The 23581-nt window shown below is 57.8% G+C and overlaps 2 protein-coding genes across 2 annotated transcripts in view; one reads left to right on the top strand and one right to left on the bottom strand.

Annotated features, from left to right (window-relative positions):
- The window catches only part of NBEAL2 (neurobeachin like 2), a 49040-nt gene extending 42080 nt beyond the window's left edge, over positions 1-6960 (bottom strand). Inside the window, 2 exon segments of the mRNA XM_066202210.1 lie at positions 633-721; positions 6849-6960. Coding sequence (XP_066058307.1) covers positions 633-721; positions 6849-6899 — 140 coding nt within the window. The 5' untranslated portion in view covers positions 6900-6960.
- Positions 6961-7400: 440 nt separating this feature from the next.
- CCDC12 (coiled-coil domain containing 12) lies at positions 7401-22252 on the top strand. The gene is given in 8 exon segments (XM_066202198.1): positions 7401-7442; positions 7444-7584; positions 10234-10304; positions 17197-17276; positions 18367-18428; positions 19050-19084; positions 19427-19503; positions 21616-22252. Coding segments are annotated over 8 exon segments (588 nt in total). The 3' UTR covers positions 21696-22252.
- The last annotated feature ends 1329 nt before the right edge of the window (positions 22253-23581 follow it).

The following is a 23581-nucleotide window of genomic DNA, read 5'->3' as shown; positions in this document are numbered from 1 at the left end:
CTCAGAGGGGTCATTTGGGGTGTTTGGGGTCACCCAGGGGTGTTGGGGGTCACTCAGCAGGGTGCCCCCAGGGTGTTTGGGGTCACCCATGGGTGTTGGGGGTCCCTTGGCGGGGTGCCCCCAGGGTGTTGGGGTCACTCAGGGGTGTTTGGGGTCACCCAGGGGTGTTGGGGGTCACTCAGCAGGGTGCCCCCAGGGTGTTGGAGTCACTCAGGGGTGTTTGGGGTCACCCAGGGGTGTTGGGGGTCACTCAGCAGGGTGCCCCCAGGGTGTTGGGGTCACTCAGGGGTGGTGGGGTCACCCAGGGGTGTTTGGGGTCACCCAGGGGTGTTGGGGGTCACTCAGCAGGATGCACCCAGGGTGTTTGGGGTCACCCAGGGGTGTTTGGGGTCACCCAGGGGTGTTGGGGGTCACTCAGCAGGATGCACCCAGGGTGTTTGGGGTCACCCAGGGGTGTTTGGGGTCACCCAGGGGTGTTGGGGGTCACTCAGCAGGATGCACCCAGGGTGTTTGGGGTCACCCAGGGGTGTTTGGGGTCACCCAGGGGTGTTGGGGGTCACTGAGCAGGGTGCCCCAGGGTGTTGGGGTCACTCAGGGGTGGTGGGGTCACCCATGGGTGTTTGGGGTCCCACCTGCGGGGCTCCAGCGAGGGCAGGGCGATGACCCTCTCGAAGCTGGTGACGAACGCCTCCAGCCACTGCTGCAGGTACGACAGGTCCTTCTGCAAGGGAGGGCGGGGCTGGGGCTGGCAGCCAATCACGGCCCTGCATGGCCCCAGCCCCTGGGGATGGCAGCCAATCACGGCCCTGCATGGCCTCAGCCCCTGGGGATGGCAGCCAATCACAGCCCTGCATAGTCCCCACCCCACTAGGATCGGCCAATCACAGCCCTGCATGGCCCCTGCCCCATTGGGATCGGCCAATCATGTTCCTTCCTGGCCCCGCCCACGGGGAGTGGCCAATCACGGCCAGACAATCCAGCCCCGCCCACTGAGGTGTGTGACACACCCCTGGGAGCCGCTGACCAATCACAGCGCAGAACCGCACCACCTGTGCAGCCTCTGACCAATCAGAGCCCAGCACAGCACCACCTGTGCACCCGCTGACCAATCAGCAGCCAGAGCCGCACACAACCTGCGGAGGTGCCGAGCCAATCAGAGCCCGGCACAGCGCAACCTGTGGAACTCAGCGGCCAATCAGAACCCGGCACACCGCAACCGTGAAACTCAGCGGCCAATCAGCTGGCAGAGCACCTGTCCCTGCAGCCAATCAGGGCACGGCGGGGCCTGCCGTGGTTGTGCAATGGGGACGGGGGGGGACAGGGGGGGACAGAGGGGACAGAGGGGGACAGGGGGGGACAGGGGGGGACAGGGGGACAGGGGGGGACAGGGGGGGACAGGGGGGGACAGGGAGGGGACAGGGAGGGGACAGGGAGGGGACAGGGGGGACAGGGGGGGACAGGGGGGGACAGGGGGGGGACAGGGGGGACAGGGGGGACAGGGGGGGACAGGGGGACAGGGGGGGACAGGGGGGGACAGGGGGGGACAGGGGGGGACAGGGGGGGACAGGGGGGACAGGGGGGACAGGGGGGGACAGGGGGGGACAGAGGGGACAGGGGGGACAGGGGGGACAGGGGGGGACAGGGGGGGACAGGGGGGGACAGGGGGGGACAGGGGGGGACAGGGGGGACAGAGGGGGGGACAGAGGGGGGACAGGGGGGACAGAGGGGACAGAGGGGACAGAGGGGACAGGGGGGGACAGAGGGGGGACAGAGGGGGGACAGGGGGGACAGAGGGGACAGGGGGGGGACAGGGGGGGACAGGGGGGGACAGGGGGGGACAGGGGGGGACAGGGGGGGACAGGGGGGGACAGGGGGGGACAGGGGGGGGACAGGGGGGGACGGGGGGGACGGGGGGGACGGGGGGGACAGGGGGGACAGGGGGGACAGGGGGGACAGGGGGGACAGAGGGGGACAGGGGGGGACGGGGGGGACGGGGGGGACGGGGGGGGACAGGGGGGACAGAGGGGGGACAGAGGGGACAGGGGGGGACAGGGGGGACTCACTGAGCCTGGGCACCCCCACCCACAGCGCTGGGCACCCCGAGGTGGCACCTTCAGGTGTCCCCTGTCCCTAAACACCCTGAGGTGGCACCTTTGGTGTCACTCCTGTCCCTGAGCACCGCGGGGGTCACCCCGAGGACCCCCGAGGTGTCACCTTTGGGGTCACCCCTGTCCCTGGGGTGACCCCGAGGACCCCCGAGGTGTCACCTTTGGGGTCACCCCTGTCCCTGGGGTCCCCCCGAGGACTCCCGAGGTGTCACCTTTGGGGTCACCCCTGTCCCTGGGGTCCCCCCGAGGACCCCCGAGGTGTCACCTTTAGGGTCACCCCTGTCCCTGGGGTCACCCCGAGGACCCCCGAGGTGTCACCTTTGGGGTCACCCCTGTCCCTGGGGTCCCCCCGGGGTGTCCCCCCACCCGCCATCCCCCTTTTCCGGGATCCCGCCGCCCCGAGGGCTCCCCCACGACGTGCCGGGGTGGGGGGTGGGGGGGGGAGGGGGGTGACACCCCAAAATCCTCCTCCCCGGGATCCCCCTCCCCCCCGGGGACCGGCCGGGGCGTGTCCCCGTGTCCCCAAAGCCCCTACCTGTCCCCGGGGGTGGCCCTGGCCCTCCATGACCCCACAGCGGTGACAGCGGCGGCGGCGCAGCGGGGCCGGAACGGGGTGTGGGGGTGCTTAGAGGGGGGAGGGGAGAGGGGCCCCCCCCTTTTTTTTTTTGTCACTTTGTCGCTTGTGCAAAGCCACCAAGAAAAAAAAAACCAAAACAACCCAAGCAGAAATGTTCAGGAAATGCCAAATCACCCGCGGCCCCAACGGCGCTTCCTGCCCCGCTGCCGCCTCCCGTTGGGGACACCGGCTTGGGGACAGCGCCGGCTGGCACCTCCGGCCGTCCGCGTCCCCTGTCCCCCGCTCCGGAATGTCCCCAAGCCGGCGGTGGTGGCAGCGCCGGGAGGTGGCTTGGGTTTGTCCCTGAAAATACAACCCCAAATCTCGTCCCCACCCTCCGCCTAGGGAGGTGCCGAGCGTTCCCGAAATTCCCGATTTTCTGGGGGGGGGGAGAAGTTCCGCTCCCACCTGGAGCTGCATCCCGGAATTCCCGGGGAACCCACCCGGAGTTTCACCCCGAAATTCCTGGAGCACCCACCTGGAGCTGCACCCCGAAATTCCCGATTTTCCGGAAGGGAAAGTTCGGGTTTCACCTGCAGCTGCATCCCGAAATCCTGGAGCACCCACCTGAAGCTGCACCCCGAAATTCCCGATTTTCCGGAAGGGAAAGTTCGGGTTTCACCTGCAGCTGCATCCCGAAATTCCTGGAGCACCCACTTGGAGCTGCCCCCCGAAATTCCCGAATTTCCGGGGGAAAAGTTCGGCTCCCACCCGGAGTTGCACCCCGAAATTCCTGGAGCAGCCACCTGGAGTTGCACCCCAAAATTCCCAGGACTTCCACCTGGAGCTGCACCCCGAAATTCCCGGCGCTCCCACCTGGAGCTGCTGTTCCAGAATCCCCGGGGCGCCCACCCGGAGCTGCATCCCGATCCCGGAGTTGAGGCTCCCGAAATTCCCGGGGCGCCCACCGGGAGCCGGTGTCCCAAGTTCCCGGTGTGCCCGGTGCTCCCGGGGCCGCGGGCCCTGCCGGTGCCGGTGCCGGTGGCGGTGCCTGTGGCGATCCCGGTCTCGGTCCAGGTCCCGGTGGCAGTGGCGGTGCCGGTGCCGGTCCAGGTCCCGGTGGCGGTCCCGGTGGCAGTGGCGGTCCCGGTCCCGGTCCCGGTCCCGGTGGCGGTCCCGGTGGCGGTGGCGGTCCCGGTCCCGGTCCCGGTGGCAGTGGCGGTCCCGGTGGCGGTGCCGGTGGCGGGTCCCGGTGGCAGTGCCGGTGCCGGTCCCGGTCCCGGTGGCGGTGCCGCCCCGCGGGGCTGTGGCAGCCGGTTCCGGCCGGCTGAGCCTGTTCGGCGGCTTCTGGGCTCGGCCGGCGCGGAGCCGCCTGGGAGCGCCGGGAACGCCAAACCGGGAACGGGAAACCGGGAACGGCACACCGGGAATGCCGAACCGGGAACGCCGAACGGGAACGGCACACCGGGAACGGCACACCGGGAACGGCACACCGGGAATGCCGAACCGGGAACGGGAAACCGGGAACGGCACACCGGGAATGCCGAACCGGGAACGGGAAACCGGGAACGGCACACCGGGAATGCCGAACCGGGAACGGGGAAACCGGGAACGGCACACCGGGAATGCCGAACCGGGAACGCCGAACGGGAACGGCACACCGGGAACGGCACACCGGGAATGCCGAACCGGGAACGCCGAACGGGAACGGCACACCGGGAACGGCACACCGGGAATGCCGAACCGGGAATCCGAAACGGGGAATGGCAAACCGGGAATCCCAAACCGGGAAACCGAGCCAGGAACACCGAACCGGGAACACCAAACCGAGAACACCGAACCGGGAATCCCAAATCGGGAATGCCGAACCGGGAATCCCAAACCGGGAATCCCAAACCGGGAACACCGAACCGGGAATCCCAAACCGGGAATCCGGCCCGGGAATCGGAGCCGGGCATGCCGCCCCTGGGCCGGGAGCCCACCCCAAAAAGCGACAGTGACAAAGGCGGCGGGATGTCACCCCCCCCGCGCGGTGACACCGAGTGACCCCGCGGTGCTGGCGGGGCGGTCACCTTCGGAGAGAGGGGGGGACAGCACGGCCAGCCCCGGGGACAGCCCGGTCCCCTCCCGGCGACAGGAGCCCTGTCCCGGTTTGGAGCCACCCGAGATAAGGCGGCCACTGCCGGGCCACCGGCGGGGACAGCGACAGGGACACTGCCACCGAGGGGACACTGCCACCGAGGGGACTGGCACCGAGGGGACACTGCCATGGAGGGGACACTGCCGCCACCAGGGCCATGTCCCCCCAGCCTCGGGGACATCGCTGTGGCAAAGGCCACCAGGTTTTGCTATGTGACCCGGCCGGGGAGGTGACACCGGGGTCTGGCCGTGTCCCCGGGGCCTCAGAGGTGACACGGCCACTCCAGCGGTGTGGCACAGCCAGCAGGACACGCTGACAAGTGACACCCGTCCCCACACACCCGTGGGTGACACCTGGCCCCCTGTGACTGTGGACACCTCAGCAATGGTGGCACCTGTCCCCACAAGGCCACGGTCACCTCAGTGTGGTGGCACCTGTCCCCACAAAGCCACGGTCACCTCAGTGTGGTGGCACCTATCCCCACAAAGCCAAGGTCACCTCAGTGTGGTGACACCTGTCCCCACAGGGCCACGGTCACCTCAGTGTGGTGGCACCTGCCCCCACAGGGCCACGGTCACCTCAGTGTGGTGGCACCTGTCCCCACAAAGCCACGGTCACCTCAGTGTGGTGGCACCTGCCCCCACAGGGCCACGGTCACCTCAGTGTGGTGGCACCTGTCCCCACAAAGCCATGGTCACCTCAGTGTGGTGGCACCTGTCCCCAGAGGGCCACGGTCACCTCAGTGTGGTGGCCACCTGTCCCCAGAGGACCACAGACACCTCGAGGCGGTGGCACCTGTCCCCATGTCACCCCGCGATGTCCCAGCACGTGGCCCTGCCCAGGCCGTGTCCCCCCCCAGCGGGGTGACCACAGGGCGGTCCCTCCCGGGTGACACGTCGCGGCCAGCCGAGGTGACAGTCCCCCCCCCTCCCCCCGGATGTCCCCAACCACTCCCTGGGACACCGCGGGGGTCGTGGGGGGACACCGATTTCACCCCCACATCCCCTCGGGTGCCACCTCTCCTCCTCCACGACCCGCCCGGGGCTATTTAAGGACAACCGTGGCACATTTGGGGACATCCCCCAGGACTCGACAGAGGCTCCCCAACCCCCCCCGCCACCCCCCCGCTGTCCCCACCCTGTCGCCGTTCCGATGTCACCGCGCACCTGTCGCCGGGCGGTGGCGCCGGGGACACGCGGAACCCACCCCCCCCCCCCAAAAAAAAAACCCCTCCCGGGGTGGGGACACCCCAAATTCCCTCCGGGAAAGGAGGAGGGGACACGGGTGGCGCCTGGGGGGGGCGAGTGGCCTTGGGGACATCCTGCAAGTGACCGGGGTGGGGGGGGGCGAGGTGGCCTTGGGGACATCCTGCAGGTGACACGGGGCGGGGGGGGCGAGGTGGCCTTGGGGACATCCTGCAGGTGACACGGGGCGGGGGGGGCGAGGTGGCCTTGGGGACATCCTGCAGGTGACACGGGGCGGGGGGGGGCGAGGTGGCCTTGGGGACATCCTGCAGGTGACACGGGGTGGGGGGGGGGCGAGGTGCCTCGGGGACATCCTGCAGGTGACACGGGGTGGGGGGGGGCGAGGTGGCCTTGGGGACATCCTGCAGGTGACACGGGGGGGGGGGGGGCGAGGTGGCCTTGGGGACATCCTGCAGGTGACACGGGGCGGGGGATTTGGGGACCGCGGGATTCGGGGGGGGGACACACACAGCGAATTACGGGGGGATGCGACAATAGGGGGACAAGAGGGGGGAGGGGGCGGGAATTTTGGGACAAGAGGGGATCGGGGGGGGGAGGGGGACACGGTGACGACCGGGGGGGGTGGTTTGGGGACCCGCGGGACGTGACAACGCAGACCGCGGGGACACGGCGAATTACGGGGCGGGGGGATGCGACAATAGGGGGACAAGAGGGGATGGGGCGGGAATTTCGCCGGGGGGGGAGGGGTGGGAATGGGCACAGAGGGGACGCAACCAATGCAGATGGGGGGGGCGGGGGGGGTGGCCGTGCCCTGTCGCCTGTCCCCGTGTCCCCCTCACCTTGGCGAAGTAAAGCATCCAGAGCTCGCAGAGGCGCTCCCGGGAAGCCATGCCCGGGGCCGGCCCGCCTGGGAACGAACGAACGAACGAACGAACGAACGAGCGGCGGCTCCGCCTCCCCCCCCTCCCCCCCCCCCCCCATAAAATGGCACCTCCCCCAGGTGTGGGGGGGGCGGGGACTCCCCTCCACCTGCTGGGCCGGGGGGAAGCGCCCCTTTTCCCCTCCCCCATCTTCTTCTCCTCCCCATTCCCACGTTCCTCCAATTCATTAAGGGAGCGAACAAGGCAACACCCCCCCCTTCCCCCCCACCCCCCCGCTTTAAATAATTAACGCTAATTAGCGCGGCTGAGCCTTGCCTTCCCACGGACCCACCCCGATGCGACGAATTTCTCTTTTTTTCCTCCCCCTTTTAACCTTTTGTTTTTAAATATTTATCGAATCATTCTTTTACCTTCTCCCCCCCTCCCCACAGCCCCCCCCCCCAATCCGCCACGCCGATCGATTGCTCCCATCCGTGCGCTCGGCGCTCGGCGCCTCCGGCCTGGCCGCGCATGCGCGCCGCGCTCTGTGCGGCCGGCGGGACGCGCCGGGGGGAGGAGGGCCTCCAAGATGGCGGCGGCCGTGAGCGGCGCGGAGGCGGCGGCGGAGGGCGGGGGGTTGGTGTTGGGGCGGCTGGAGGAGGAGGCGCTGAGGCGGCGGCAGAGGCTGAAGGCTCTGAGGCAGAGAACGCTCCAGGTCCGGCCGCGCCGGCCGCTGCCGCGGCGGGGACGGCGTCGGGACGGGGGCCGGAGGGGGGCTGGGGGCAGGCCCCGGCTCCCGCCTGCATCCTGAGGGGTTTGGGATGTGCTGGGACGGGATTCGGGGATTTGGGGATTTGGGGATTCCCGGAGGGTCCCGCCTGCATCCTGAGGGGTTTGGGATGTGCTGGGACGGGATTCCGGGATTTGGGGATTCCCGGAGGGTCCCGCCTGCATCCTGAGGGGTTTGGGATGTGCTGGGACGGGATTCCGGGATTTGGGGATTCCCGGAGGGTCCCGCCTGCATCCTGAGGGGTTTGGGATGTGCTGGGACGGGATTCCGGGATTTGGGGATTCCCGGAGGGTCCCGCCTGCATCCTGAGGGGTTTGGGATGTGCTGGGACGGGATTCGGGGATTTGGGGATTCCCGGAGGGTCTGGAAGCACCAGAAGATCCCAGACAGATCCTGAGGATTTTTGGGATACGATGGGACGGGATTCGGGAATTTTGGGGTTCCCAGAGGGGCTGGAAGCACCAGAAGATCCCAGACAGATCCTGAGGATTTTTGGGATACGATGGGACGGGGATTCGGGAATTTTGGGGTTCCCAGAGGAGCTGGAAGCACCAGAAGATCCCAGACAGATCCTGAGGTTTTTTGGGATACGATGGGACGGGGATTCGGGGATTTTGGGGTTCCCGGGGGGCTGGGGTGTCACAGAGCCCCCCGTGGAGCTGGGGTTGTTTGGGATCTTCAGGAATCCTCGCTTTTCTTGGGCTGTGGTGCGGATTTGGCCCTTCCCAGCCCTCCCCCCCTTCCATGGAATATTTGGGATGCCGCTGCCGCCGTTGGAGCGGAGCTGGAATTCCCATTGGGATTGAAATCCCTGTGGATCGCGGAACTCCTTCCCCATCACCACTGGAGGCAAAAATCTCGGAAAAAAAAAAAAACCCCAAACCCATCCCGATGGGTTTTTTTGGGAATGAAAGGTCTCCCGTCGCTCCGGAGCTGGGAATAAAAACTACATCAACTTTGGCTTCATCCCAAGCTTTTGTTCCCGGCTGGATTTGCTCCATCCTTCCTTTTCCCTTTTCCCTTTTCCCTTTTCCCTTTTCCCTTTTCCCTTTTCCCTTTTCCCTTTTCCCTTTTTCGTTTTCCCTTTTCCCTTTTCCCTTCTTCCTTTCCTTCCTTTCCTTTCCTTCTTTATCCCATTGTTTTTTCCCACCATTTTTCCTTTCCCTCAGTTTTTCCCTTCCCCTTTTTCCTTTCCCACTTTTTTCTCCTTTCCCACCCTTTTTCCCCTTTTCCACCCTTTTTTCATCCCATTGTTTTTCCCACCCTTTTTTCCCTCCATTTTTCTCTCCCTCTTTTTTTTCCCTTCCCTTTTCTCTTCCCTCCCTTTTTTCTTTCCCACCCTTTTTCTTTTTCCTCTCCCTCCTTTTTTTTCCTTTCCTCCTTTCCCTCTTTTTTCCCTCCTTTTTTTCCCCTTTTCCACCTTTTTTTTCCTTTCCCGCCATTTTTTTCCCACCCTTTTCCTTTCCCTCACTTTTTCCCGCCCCTTTTCCCTTCCCACCCCACAGCTTCCCTGGAAAACCTTTCCCTTGATTTCCTGGGAATATCCCCAACCTTGGAAAAAACCCCTTTGGATAGATCGGGAAGGACTGAATGGGAATTTGGAGGAAGCTCCCGGTAAAAGCGGAATATCCCGACATTCCGACAGCCGGGGAAAAACCAGGAATTTTCGGGATTGGGAACAACCGGAGCTCCTTGGGAATATTTTTTTTTTTTTGCCAGGTTTTTTTTGGGATATTCCCGGGAATGGAAAAGGAGATGGATCCAGGGAATGAATCAGCAAATTGGGAAACATTCCCAAATAATTCCTGGATAATTCCAGGGATTTGGGATAAAGGCTGGGATAGAATTCCCTGGGAATTCCCTGGTTCTCTCACTCCTGGAATCATCCAAATCCAGGTTTTTGGGGTTTTTTTTGGAGCAGCCTTGGGAAAAATGGGAATTCCCTGCCCGTGGAATGGGATCATCCTTCCCATTCCCAAGCTTTTCGTGCCTTTGGAAAAAGTTGGGAATTCCGAGTGTTAAAATCTTTCTATTCCCGAACATTTTTTTTCCCCGGGAATAAAAGCCGCAATTCCTGGGAAATCCAGAGCTGCTCCTGCTTTTTTTTTTTTAAATTTTTTTGGGAATTTTGGGAAGTTAATTCCTTTCCAGGATTCCCGGAATTCCGTGGCTGCTCATTCCCAGCTTATTCCATCCCTGGCATTCCTGCTTGGATAATGAAGGGAAGATGGGAATTCCTGGGATTTGGAGCCTCTTTCTTTATTCCGGGGATTTTTCCTCCAGCGTTTTCCTGGAGCTGGAATTCCCTTTTTTCCTCCTGCTCCTCGTGGGCAATTCCGCCTTTTCCATCCCCAAATTCAGGGAAAAAAAAAAAAAAAAGAAGGAAAAAATCCCTCGCTCTGTGAATTCCCCCAAATTTTTTATGGCTTCTCATCCCTCATTCCCGAATCCTTTTCTTCTCCCTTCTCTTCCTTAGAATTCCCAAAAAATAGAATCCCAATCCCAGAGGAATTTGGCGACCAAAATCTGAGGGATTATCCCAGATTTTTGGGGGTTTGTTTGTTTTTTTCCCAGAGCAAGGAGAGCGAAGAACCCGAATCCAAAATTCCCAGAGAAGAGGAGGAAGAGGAGCCGCTCAAGCACAGGTAAATTCCTTCTTTATTCCCACTTTTTTTTTTCCCTCCCCTCTGGAATGTGGGTTTTTTTTTTTTCCAGGAAAAAACCACTTTTTGTTTCCCTTTGGCTCCTGGTTACAAACCCGGAATTTGCTGTGGGAATTCAGGAATTCGGGGGATGGATTGGATCGATCCCGGTGGGGAAAAAGAAATAATTCCGTGGATCCGGAGGGAAAAGCTGAGGCGGCGGGAATTCTTTGGGAGCTTCCCTGAATTCCTGCAGGGATTGCTGGTTTGGTTTTTTTTTTTCCCCTGGATTTTTCCCCACAGGAAATCCCGGCCCGAGGCGGATCCGGCTGATTCCCAGTTTTTCCTGCTGGGGAAAAATCCTTTTTTTTTTTTAGGATCACAAATTCAGGTGGAAAACGTGGAATTTATGGTGGATTGATCCCTAAAAAAAAAAGAGGAAAATTAAAAATCTTTTTTTAAAAAAATTGGGAATCGCTCCTTGGAAAAAGCCAAAAAAAAAATCCCACCAGGGTTTTGGGGCTGGAAGCAGCAAATGTTTTGGGAGAGGGAATTTTTCCTTCATCCAGAGGAAATCCTTCTCCCAGTGTGAGGGTCATTTCCTGGGAAATCCAAGGAATGATTTCCTGGAAAAATCCAAGAAGATTTCCTGAAAAATCCAAGAAGATTTCCTGGAAAATCCAAGGAAGATTTCCTGGAAAATCCAAGAAGATTTCCTGAAAAATCCAAGAAGATTTCCTGGAAAATCCAAGGAAGATTTCCTGGAAAATCCAAGGAAGATTTCCTGGAAAATCCAAGAAGATTTCCTGAAAAATCCAAGAAGATTTCCTGGAAAATCCAAGGAAGATTTCCTGGGAAATCCAAGGAATGATTTCCTGGAAAATCCAAGAAGATTTCCTGAAAAATCCAAGAAGATTTCCTGGAAAATCCAAGGAAGATTTCCTGGAAAATCCAAGAAGATTTCCTGAAAAATCCAAGAAGATTTCCTGGAAAATCCAAGGAAGATTTCCTGGAAAATCCAAGAAGATTTCCTGGAAAATCCAAGAAGATTTCCTGGAAAATCCAAGAAGATTTCCTGGAAAATCCAAGGATTCAGCAGCACCAGGAAAGGAATTTTTTTTTTTCCATGGATTTTTCCTTCATCCAGATAAAATTCTTCTTCTGCCTCGAGGTGATTTCCTGGAAAAATCCAATTTTTTTCCACGGATTTTTCCTTTATCTGGACAAAAATCCTTCCTCTGCTTCAAGGTGATTTCCTGGAAAAATCCAAGGAATGATTTCCTGGAAAAATCCAAGGAAGGTTTCCTGGAAAATCCAAGAAGATTTCCTGGGAAATCCAAGAAGATTTCCTGGAAAAGCCAAGGAAGGTTTCCTGGAAAAATCCAAGAAGATTTCCTGGAATAATCCAAGAAGATTTCCTGGAAAATCCAAGAAGATTTCCTGGAAAAATCCAAGAAGATTTCCTGGGAAATCCAAGAAGATTTCCTGGAAAATCCAAGGAAGATTTCCTGGAAAATCCAAGAAGATTTCCTGGAAAATCCAAGGAAGATTTCCTGGAAAATCCAAGAAGATTTCCTGAAAAATCCAAGAAGATTTCCTGGAAAATCCAAGGAAGATTTCCTGGAAAATCCAAGAAGATTTCCTGGAAAATCCAAGGAAGATTTCCTGGGAAATCCAAGGAAGATTTCCTGAAAAATCCAAGAAGATTTCCTGGAAAATCCAAGAAGATTTCCTGGAAAATCCAAGAAGATTTCCTGGAAAATCCAAGAAGATTTCCTGGAAAATCCAAGGAAGATTTCCTGGAAAATCCAAGAAGATTTCCTGGAAAATCCAAGAAGATTTCCTGGAAAATCCAAGGATTCAGCAGCACCAGGAAAGGAATTTTTTTTTTTCCATGGATTTTTCCTTCATCCAGATAAAATTCTTCTTCTGCCTCGAGGTGATTTCCTGGAAAAATCCAATTTTTTTCCACGGATTTTTCCTTTATCTGGACAAAAATCCTTCCTCTGCTTCAAGGTGATTTCCTGGAAAAATCCAAGGAATGATTTCCTGGAAAAATCCAAGGGAGGTTTCCTGGAAAATCCAAGAAGATTTCCTGGGAAATCCAAGAAGATTTCCTGGAAAAGCCAAGGAAGGTTTCCTGGAAAAATCCAAGAAGATTTCCTGGAATAATCCAAGAAGATTTCCTGGAAAATCCAAGAAGATTTCCTGGAAAAATCCAAGAAGATTTCCTGGAAAATCCAAGGAAGATTTCCTGGAAAATCCAAGAAGATTTCCTGGGAAATCCAAGGAAGATTTCCTGGGAAATCCAAGGAAGATTTCCTGGAAAATCCAAGAAGATTTCCTGGGAAATCCAAGGAAGATTTCCTGAAAAATCCAAGAAGATTTCCTGGAAAAATCCAAGGAAGGTTTCCTGGAAAATCCAGGAAGATTTCCTGGAAAATCCAAGGAAGATTTCCTGGAAAATCCAAGAAGATTTCCTGGAAAATCCAAGGAAGTTTTCCTGGGGAATCCAAGGAAGTTGCAGGTGAAGAGCAGAACGTGGGAGTGGGAGAAAATCCCATCCCGGATTTCTCCTCAAATTCCTGGAATTCTCTGGAATCCTTTGGGAAGACTTCCCTGTTCTGGCGGGATCCCGAGGGGAGTTTCCCAAATCCCAGCCGAATCTGCTCCGTGGGGATGTTTGAATCCCCAATTTTCCCCGGATAATTCCCGATTTTTTTTTTAAATTTCTTTTTTTTTATGCTTTTCTGGCGGCATATCCGCTTTTTTTCCCACGGGGAATTGGATCCGGGAGAGCCCATCCCTCGGTTTCCGCTTGGATTTGGATTCCCTGGTGGGAAAAATGGGAATCGCTGGGCGCTCCTGGGCTTGGAGAAAGCGGAATTTCACCTGGATTTTGGGAATTTCCTCTTCCTCCGAAGCCACTTCCCAGGAGCTGAGCTGGATTTTCCAGGTGGGATGAATTCCTCGGGAATGGCCGGAGAGGGGAAAATTCCAGGAAAAAAAAAAAAGCATGGAATTATCCAAGGATTTTTTTTTATTTTTTTCCCTGCTTTTCCTTCTGGTTCTGGCTGGATTTGAGGAATGAATTCCCTCTCAGCCGTTGGGGGTTTGGGGAAATCCCCTGGAATTCCGTCCCTGGAATCGCGCCGAGCGTCTCGGAGCAGCCCGGGATGGAGGAGCTGTCCCTGCCCGCGGAACGGGATCATCCCGAAATCCCTTCCCAACGCTCCATCCTGGGAATTCTGGCATTCTCCAGCCGCCCTTTTCTCCGTGGTTTTCCCGGGAAGCTCCGGGAGATTCCGCACCTGCCCGGTCCTGGGATGCCGCAGGAGCAAAAAAAAATTCCGTGGGGGAGCGGGGGCGGGAATTCCATGGAATCCTGGCATGGTTTGGGTGGGAAAGGACCTTCAGGACGATCCCATCCCGCGTTTTCCAAGCTGCTCCCGTCCCACCTGGCGTTCCAGAGGATGGAAATTCCCGGTTTTTTCCTTTTCCAGTGGCTGCGGGAAGGACAAGATCCCCCCTTCGATTTCCCAACTTTTATTTTTCCCTTTTTTTTTTTGCTTTATTCCCGTTTTTTTCCCTGCCAATTCCCAACCCCCCGCTCGGATTTCTCATCCGTACTCCGGGAATTCTCTTTGGAAGCGTGGAGGAAACCAAACTTCGGGAGCGTTTGGAGCAGGAAGCTCCGCCTTTTCCCGGGAAAAGGGCGTGGGAGGATTTTTTTTTTTTTCCTGGAATTCCCAACTTGGGATCGAGCCCAGAAAAAAACCCAAAAACTTCTCAGGGAAAAAAAAAAAACCAAACGGAGCTAAAAAAATCCCGAGGGGAAAAAGAAACTTTGGAGAAGGGGGACGGGACAAAAATAATCCTAAAAAACTTTTCCGGCTTTTAGGGAAAAAATCCCCAATCCTGCCCTTCGGACCCGGAATTATCCTGGGAAATTCCAGCTCCAGGGGTGGGGGGGGTTGGGAAACCCCTGAGCTTTTTAATCCCTCGGGAATTCCGCTCGGGGGGGGGAAAATCCAGGACGGGTGATTCCCTTCATCCCAGAGTTTGGAAATCTCCGGGAAAAGGTTTTAAGGTGAGGGGAAAAGTGTTAAAAAAAAGGAGAAAATTTGGGAATAAACGAAAGTTTTTAATTAATTTGGGAATAAAATAGGAGGAAGGGGCTGGTTTGCACTTCCGGGAATTTGCTCCTGCTTGGATGGGGAGGATCCCAGGGAGCTGTTCCCGTTGGGAATGGGCTCAGGAAAAGGAGGAACGGGAACGGGAACGGGAATGGGAACGGGAATGGGAACGGGAACGGGAACGGGAATGGGAACGGGAACGGGAACGGGGATGGGAATGGGAATGGGACAGGGAACGGGAACGGGAATGGGAATGGGAACGGGAACGGGAATGGGAACGGGAACGGGAACGGGAATGGGAACGGGAACGGGAACGGGGATGGGAATGGGAATGGGACAGGGAACGGGAACGGGAATGGGAATGGGAACGGGAACGGGAATGGGAACGGGAACGGGAACGGGAATGGGAACGGGAATGGGAACGGGAACGGGAATGGGGATGGGAACGGGAACGGGAACGGGAATGGGAATGGGAATGGGAATGGGAATGGGAATGACCGTCTTTTGCTCCGAGCTGGAAAAGGGGAAAACAGGGAATTGAATCCAGCTGGGAAAATTCCTGAAGGTTCTGATCGGTGTTTTGAGCCTCCGGATGGATTTTCCCCCTCGGGATGGAGCTGCTCCATCCCTAAGGAAGAATCCCTGGAGCTTCCAAGCCTGGCTGGATCCTCCTGGAAAAGCTCTGGACGATCCTGGATTTTCCCTGGGATTGGGGATGAGCCTCCAGCTCCTCCCAGCATTCCTTGGCTTTTTCCCGGGAATCTCTCCTGGGAATCCCAAGGTGTTTGGGAGTTTTGGGTGCTCACGCTTCCAGCTGCCTTTCCTGGGAGCATCTTGGTGGCTCCGATCCCGGGAATTCCGGAGGTTATCCCGGGAATTATCCCGCTGGCTCCCAAGGTGCCTCCAGGGCACTTGGAGGCTGGGGTTTGCCTTTGGATCCATCCCAGCGGCGTGCGGGAAAACCCCGGCGTGGGGGATGGCCTTTGGGATATCCTCCGGCTCCCACGGATCCACGTGGAACGTGCGGCTTTGTTCCCGCTTTGATTCCTGGACGGGAGGTTGGGAATTGGGAATTCCCAGAGATTTGGGGATCCCTGGAAGTGTCCGAAGGCGGGTTGGATCGCCGTGGGACAGCGGCAGGTGTCCCAGTTGGGATCCTCCTTCCCAGCCCGTTCCAGGGTGATTCCGTGAGCTCCGTGGGATTTTTCCCGCTCTCCCCGGAGGTGGAAGCCTCGTCCTCAGGGATCGGCATCGGGAAGTCGCTCCTGGAGCTGCTCCGAGTGACTTTTTTTTTTTTTTTTTTTTGGGAATAACGCCAGGAGGGAGAAACTTGTGACTCCGGAAGAAATCCCCGCTCCGGCTTTTCACGGCGCGGCCGTTCCCGGTGTTCCCACCACGGGGATTTTGGCACCTGGAAGGCTTGGAAAAATCCAGTGGAATTGTTTATTCCATGAAACCCCGGGGGGCTGGAGCAGCGAAGCAGCAGCCGGTCCAGGAAGGGGCCTGGTTTCCCTCGGGAACGCTCCGGGCGTTCCGCGCATTCCCGGCGCCGAGGACCTCCTCCCAAAAAAACCCAAAAAAACCCGGGATTCCTCCTGCTCCACCGGCCAGGAGCTCCGGGCCTGCGGGAAACCACCCCAGAACTTCCCTCCGGAATGCTGCATCCCCCAAATCCTCCTTTTTGGGAAGGAATTCCTGGCGGTGGGGATGGGCCGGCATGGAATTCCCAGGGAAACTTTGGCTGCCCCTGGAAGTGTCCAAGGGTGGAGCTTGGAGCACGCTGGGATCGTGGAAGGTTGCCCTGATCCCAAGGATCCCGAATTCCATCAGGACTCAAATTTTCCGGGAGCTCGGCGACGTCCTGGAGCGCATCCCGCTTTTCCCAGGGAATGCCTCGGACCCTTGGCCGGGAGATTCCCGTGGCTGGAGCGGGAACGGGATGAGCTGGGAAAGGGTTGGATTCTCCACCCGCGCTCTGGTCATTCCCAAGGTTGGGGATTTTTCCATAAAAAATCCCCCCCCCTGCTCCTCTGCTTCCCGACCTTTTATCCCGATTATTCCTCCGTGGATCCTGCGGCCTCTGGAATGTCCTGGGGCTGGGAAGGAGCTCCCGGCAGCTGGATTTTCCGGGATTGTGCCTTTGGGAATTCCAGGCTCCAGCGAGGGATCGCTGGTGGGGATGACGGTGTCCGATTACGACCCGAATTCGATGGGAACGTCGTCGTGGGATTGTGGCTCAATCCCGACTCCCGAGCTTTTCCCGGAGGAGGTGAAAACGTGGGAAAAACTTCCCGGTGATGTTTGGTCTCCGCCATCCTTTCAATTCCGGGACTGGGATTCGCTCCCTGATTTCAGCGCTTCCAGAAATTCTTGGAAAACCACTTTGTATCCTAAAAAAAAAAAAAATCCCTTTTTTTTTCCTCCCATCCCGTCTTTCCCTGAAAGAATTTTTTTCCCATGATTTTGGATCTTCCCTCCCGAGATTCCCAGGTTTTAGACCCAAAAGGTCGGAGCCGGGTGGGAGTCGGGTTCTTCTCCCAGGGAGCAGCAGGCTGTGCCAGGAGTTGGGAATATTCCTTCAAATCCCCATTCCTGGTGGGATTTAAAAGCCGTGGATGGGGACGCGGCGGATCCACGGATTTGATGATCCCGACCTCAACACGATTCCCTGATTTCGGCCGCCTCTGGCTCCGCCATCCCAACATTCCCGCTTTTTCCTGGCTGCCGGCCTCACCGCTCTTCCCGGTTTTTCCCCCCAGGGAGATCAAGCTGCGGAATTACGACCCCGAGGACGAGGAGCTGAAGAAGAGGAAGCTGCCGCCGGCCAAACCGGCCTCAGGTGGGGAAAAAAAAAAACCGGGAATGTGGGAAGGGAAAAGGAGGGCTTGGGATCCAAGGATTCATCCTCGGAGGAGCATCCCGGAAATTCCAGCTGGGTTTTTTTTGGTTGGATTCGTCTTGAAGGAAATTTTAGTCGAGGGCGGGGGGGGGGGCTGGAATTTCCTCACCCGGAACTTCCGTGAATCAGGGAAGTGAAGGAGTTCCCCCGGCTCCGGAAACGCGGAGTTTTCCTGGAATGAATCCCTTGGAAAAAATGCTCGGAATGAAAAGGGAATTCTGGGAATTCTGGGATCCTGAAATGTGGAGTTTTCCTGGATTAAATCCCTTGAAGAAAATGCTCGGAATAAAAAGGGAGGGCTGGGAATTCTGGGAATTCTGGGATCCTGAAATGTGGAGTTTTCCTGGAATCAATCCCTTGGAGAAAATGCCCAGAATAAAAAAGGGAGGGCTGGGAATTCTGGGAATTCTGGGATCCTGAAATGTGGAGTTTTCCTGGAATGAATCCCTTGGAAAAAATGCTCGGAATGAAAAGGGAGGGCTGGGAATTCTGGGAATTCCGGCACTGCCCTTTCCTTGTGGTTTTGTCGGAGTTTGGACTCAGCCCAGGAGGGTTTTCCCGGCTGGAATTGTCCTGGATTCCCCGGGATCCGTGTGCTGGAGCGGGGGCTGCTCCCTGCTGCCGCAGCCTCTCCGTGGGTGGCCCTTTTTTTTTTCCCACGAGTTTTTTTCCCGTTTTCCATGAGAACTTTTCCCCAAGTCCTGGCCCGGAGTTTTAACTCCTCCGAAGTGTCCCAGGCCTGGGAATGAGCAAAATTCCGGATCTTTGGAGCAGCTGATCCCTGCAGATGTTGGGAAAAGAGGCTTTGATCCCGACCACCTTCCAGCTGCCGTTGTCGTTTGCGGGATTTCCGTCGTTCCCGGATGGTTTTTAGGGATCTCCAGAGGGGGTTTGGATAGCGAAGGGATGTACCCGACGTATTTTAAGGGAAGCTGTGGGAATGGGGGTTTTAGGGAAGGTTTGGGGAGCCCAGCCGGGAGCGCTGGTGGAATTCCCGGTTTTCCGACACTGATCCCGTTTCCCCACCTAGTGGAGGACACGGTGAAGGAGCAGCTGGAAGCGGCCAAGCCCGAGCCCATCATCGATGAGGTGGTAGGTGGAGCTGGAATTCCTGGGAATCCGGGGCTGGGAATCCAGAGGTGGAAATCTGGTGCTGGCAAATCCGGATCTGGGAGTCCGGATTGGGAAATCCAGAGCTGGAGATCCATATTGGGAAATCTGGAGCTGAAAATCTGGATCTGAGAATCCAGAGCTGGAAACCTGGAGCTGGGAATCCAGAGTTGGAAATCCGGATCTGGGAATCCAGAGCGGGGAATCCGGATGTGGGAATCCAGAGCTGAAGATCTGGATCTGGGAATCCAGAGCTGGGAATCGGGATCTGGGAATCCAGAGCCAGAGATCTGGATGTGGGAATCCAGAGCTGGGAATCGGGATCTGGGAATCCAGAGCTGAAGATCAGGATCTGGGAATCCAGAGCTGGGAATTGGGATCTGGGAATCCAGAGCTGGAGATCAGGATCTGGGAATCCAGAGCTGGGAATCGGGATCTGGGAATCCAGAGCTGGAGATCAGGATCTGGGAATCCAGAGCTGGGAATCGGGATCTGGGAATCCAGAGCTGGGAATCGGGATCTGGGAATCCAGAGCTGCTCCGTGCCAGCTCCAGGCTGGAATGTTGCCTTTGGCTTTCGCTGACGTCTCCTCTCCTTCCCCAGGATTTGGCCAACTTGGCTCCCAGGAAACCTGACTGGTGAGTGCCTGTGGAATGCCGCTCCCGGGAAAAGGGGGTTGGAGTCAGCGGGAGGTTCCAGCCCCTCGGGGCTGTGCCGGGCACACCGGATGCGAGGGTTAAAAACGCCGGGAAAATCCCGCGGGAGGTTGGAATGAGCTGGTGCGTAAGGACCCGAGCATTCCGTGATTCCGTGGAACTGGAAAAGCCTCCGGAGGCGGACGCGATTCCCTTTCCCTGCCGGTTCTTTGGAACGCTTCTCGCCGTGGGGTGGATCGGGTTTGGCGCGGGGAAGGAGAGGGAATTCCCGCCGGGGAGAGGTGGCCGTGGAATTTTCCTGACCTTTGTCTCCCACCTCGCCAGGGATTTGAAGCGGGATGTGTCCAAGAAGCTGGAGAAGCTGGAGAAGAGGACCCAGAGAGCCATCGCGGAGCTGATCCGTGCGTCCCGGGGCAGCTCCGTCACCGGCGCCGGGCGGGGGAGGGCTCGGTGGGCCTCGGTGCCTTCCCCCCGGGATGCGGGAAGAGTTCATGGCCCCTTAGCAGGAGATGAGGGCGCTGGGGTGACGTCACGTGTGATGTCATCGGAGAGATAACGGGAGATGAGGGGTGCTGGGGTGACGTCGTGTGTGACGTCATTGGTGAGCTGACAGGACATAAGGAGCACTGGGATGGCGTCATGTGTGACGTCACTGGAGAGATAACGGGAGATGAGGGGCGCTGGGGTGACGTCATGTGTGACGTCATTGGAGAGATAACGGGAGATGAGGGGCGCTGGGGTGACGTCGTGTGTGACGTCATCAGAGAGATAACGGGAGATGAGGGGCGCTGGGGTGACGTCGTGTGTGACGTCATCGGAGAGATAACGGGAGATGAGGGGCGCTGGGGTGACGTCATGTGTGACGTCATCGGAGAGATAACGGGAGATGAGGGGCGCTGGGGTGACGTCGTGTGTGACGTCATTGGTGAGCTGACAGGACATAAGGAGCCCTGGGATGGCGTCATGTGTGACGTCACTGGAGAGATAACAGGAGATAAGGGAGACTGGGCTGGCGTCATGTGTGACGTCATTGGCGAGATAACAGGAGATAAGGGATGCTATGATGACGTCATGTGTGATGTCATTGGTGAGCCCTGATGGCCCAGTAACAGGAGATAAGAAGCGCTGGGATGACGTCGTGTGTGACGTCACTGGAGAGATAACGGGAGATAAGGGACACTGGGATGATGTCATGTGTGACATCACTGGAGAGGTAACGGGAGATAAGGGGCGCTGGGGTGACGTCGTGTGTGACATCATTGGAGAGATAACGGGAGATGAGGGGCGCTGGGATGACGTCGTGTGTGACGTCACGGGAGAGATAACGGGAGATACGGGGCGCTGGGATGATGTCATGTGTGACGTCATTGGCGAGATAATGGGAGATAAGGGGCACTGGGATGGCATTGTGTGTGACGTCATAGGAGAGATAACAGGAGATAAGGGGCGCTGGGGTGACGTCATGTGTGACGTCATTGGAGAGATAACGGGACATAAGGGGCGCTGGGGTGACGTCATGTGTGACGTCATCAGAGAGATAATGGGAGATGAGGGGCGCTGGGGTGACGTCGTGTGTGACGTAATCGGAGAGATAACAGGAGATGAGGGGCGCTGGGGTGACGTCATGTGTGACGTCATGGGAGAGATAACGGGAGATGAGGGGCGCTGGGGTGACGTCATGTGTGACGTCATTGGCGAGATAACAGGAGATAAGGGATGCTGGGATGACGTCATGTGTGATGTCATTGGTGAGCCCTGATGGCCCAGTAACAGGAGATAAGGAGCGCTGGGATGACGTCGTGTGTGACGTCACTGGAGAGATAACGGGAGATGAGGGGCGCTGGGGTGACGTCGTGTGTGACGTCACTGGAGAGATAACGGGAGATAAGGGGCGCTGGGGTGACGTCATGTGTGACGTCACTGGAGAGATAACGGGAGATGAGGGCGCTGGGGTGACATCGTGTGTGACGTCATTGGAGAGATAACAGGAGATAAGGGATGCTGGGATGATGTCATGTGTGACATCACTGGTGAGCTTTGATGGCCCATTAACAGGAGATAAGCAACACTGGGATGATGTCAAGGGTAATGTCATTGGAGAGATAACAGGAGATAAGGGAGGAGCACTGGGATGGCGTCATGTGTGACGTCATTGATGAGCCTTGATGCCCCATTAACAGGAGCCAAGGGGCGCTGGGGTGACGTCGTGTGTGACGTCATTGGAGAGATAACGGGAGATAAGGAGCACTGGGATGATGTCGTGTGTGACGTCACTGGAGAGATAACGGGAGATAAGGGGCGCTGGGATGATGTCATGTGTGACGTCATCGGAGAGATAACAGGAGGTAAGGGGCCCTGGGCTGACGTCATGTGTGACATCACGGGCGAGCTTTAGAGACAGACCAATCACGCGCCAGCTCCCCAGCCGGCTTTCGGCCGACGGAACCTCCCGAACGTCGTTGGGGTCGCGTCCCGCCAGGCGCGTCCCTTCTCCGTGGCTTTTCTCCCGGCAGGAGAGCGTCTGAAGGGGCAGGAGGAGGAGCTGGCCTCGGCCGTGGGCTCGGCAAAGCAGGAGGGCAGCGACTCCGAGTGACGAGCGTCCGTCGGGAACCGGCTCCGGATCCGGCGGCGCGTTCCCTCCCAGTCCCTTCTCCCGAAATTCCCCAATCCCGCCCCTGGCCGCAGGAGAGGCCGATCCCGAGGAGCCCGCCCGGCTGCTGAGGAACTTCCGTGGGAAACGTTGCTGGGATTTTGGGGGGTTTGATGGGAGCGGGAATGATCCTCCCCCCGGTTAGCTGGAATTTCCTTGGAGCAAGGAAAAGCGGGAATATTCCGGGCTGGGGCTGGGAAGATCAATCCATACTCGTTGGGAAAGGAGGGAGATGCCACCAGCCCTTGGAAAAACGGGATCGATTCCCAGGGCTTGGTGCAGAGACTCCTTGAGGCTCTTTGGGAATATCCAGCCCTGGAATTCCTGTGGGAATGGGGCTCGGGGATTTTTGGCTGCTCTGCATCCCACAATTTGTTTCACGTGGGATTTGCTTCGCTCCCGGAATTTCCCGACCCTCCGGGAGCGTGTCCCACTCTTCCTCTCGGGGGTTTCTATTGTTAATGGGGCTTTTCCTAATAAAACGATTCCGTGCGGAAAAAGTTGGGGCTTGTCCTGCGGAGGAGTGGGAAGAGGAGCAGTGGGATTGAATCCATGGAAATTGGAGGAGCGGTGGGATTGAATCCATGGAAACCGGAGGAGCGGTGGGATTGGATCCATGGAAATTGGAGGAGCGGTGGGATTGGATCCATGGAAATTGGAGGAGCGGTGGGATTGGATCCATGGAAACTGGAGGAGCGGTGGGATTGAATCCATGGAAATTGGAGGAGCGGTGGGATTGAATCCATGGAAACTGGAGGAGCGGTGGGATTGGATCCATGGAAACTGGAGGAGCGGTGGGATTGAATCTATGGAAATTGGAGGAGCGGTGGGATTGGATCCATGGAAACTGGAGGAGCGGTGGGATTGGATCCATGGAAACTGGAGGAGCGGTGGGATTGGATCCATGGAAACTGGAGGAGCGGTGGGATTGGATCCATGGAAACTGGAGGAGCGGTGGGATTGGATCCATGGAAACTGGAGGAGCGGTGGGATTGGATCCATGGAAATTGGAGGAGCGGTGGGATTGGATCCATGGAAACTGGAGGAGCGGTGGGATTGAGCCCACGGAGGTTGTAGGTGACCACAGCAGGTCCAGCACGATCCCTGGGATGGGCTGATCCAGGTTATTGCGTGATCCAGCTCCTGGGGTGATCCCAACCCTGCGCCTCTGGAAAAGGCGGGATCTGCCAAGCCGATCCTGCGTTTCCCCTGGAAAACTTGCTTGTGGCTCTGGGAGATCCTGCCGGACCCCTCTGGGTTTGATTCCGAAGAGGTTTCATCCCGAGGGGAAACACCTGGCGCCAACACCGGATTCCAGCCCTTCCTGGCCATTCCCACACCCTTTTTTTCCCGGTGGGTCATTCCCAGGGCGATGGATCCTTGTCCCTGTGCCGGGATCTGCTGCTTCCCGCTGCTCCGTGCTCCTCCAGGAGGATTTCCCACCCGGAAAAGCCCCATTCCTGCTTCCAGGGGATGCCTGGGAGCAAAGAGCAGCTGGAAAATTCCCGGATTTCCTCCTCCGTTCGCGGCTTCCTTCCTTCTCCTCGGCTCTCCCGTTCCCGGTGTTCGCCGCCATTCCTGCTCCGTCCTCTCCCTTTGGAGGGGACGTTTCATGGAGCACTGGGACATGGACTGGATTCCCCCTGGATTCCCTCTGGATTCCCTCTGGATTCCCTCTGGATTCCCTCTGGATTCCCTCTGGATTCCCTCCGGATTCTGTGGTGGGAAAACCCCCGGGCTGGTGTTTTCCAACCGTCTCCCTGCCGGGTTTTTTTTTTGGGTGGTTTTCCCTGGTTTTCCTTGGATGGGAGACATCCAAGTGCACCTCA

This window comes from Chamaea fasciata, unplaced genomic scaffold (genome assembly GCF_029207755.1).
Source record: "Chamaea fasciata isolate MVZ Bird 193981 ecotype frontalis unplaced genomic scaffold, bChaFas1.0.hap1 SCAF_1, whole genome shotgun sequence".
Classification (NCBI taxonomy): Eukaryota; Metazoa; Chordata; class Aves; order Passeriformes; family Sylviidae; genus Chamaea; species Chamaea fasciata.
The sequence above is the reverse complement of the archived record's forward strand: the minus strand, read 5'-3'. Positions and strand labels throughout refer to the sequence as shown.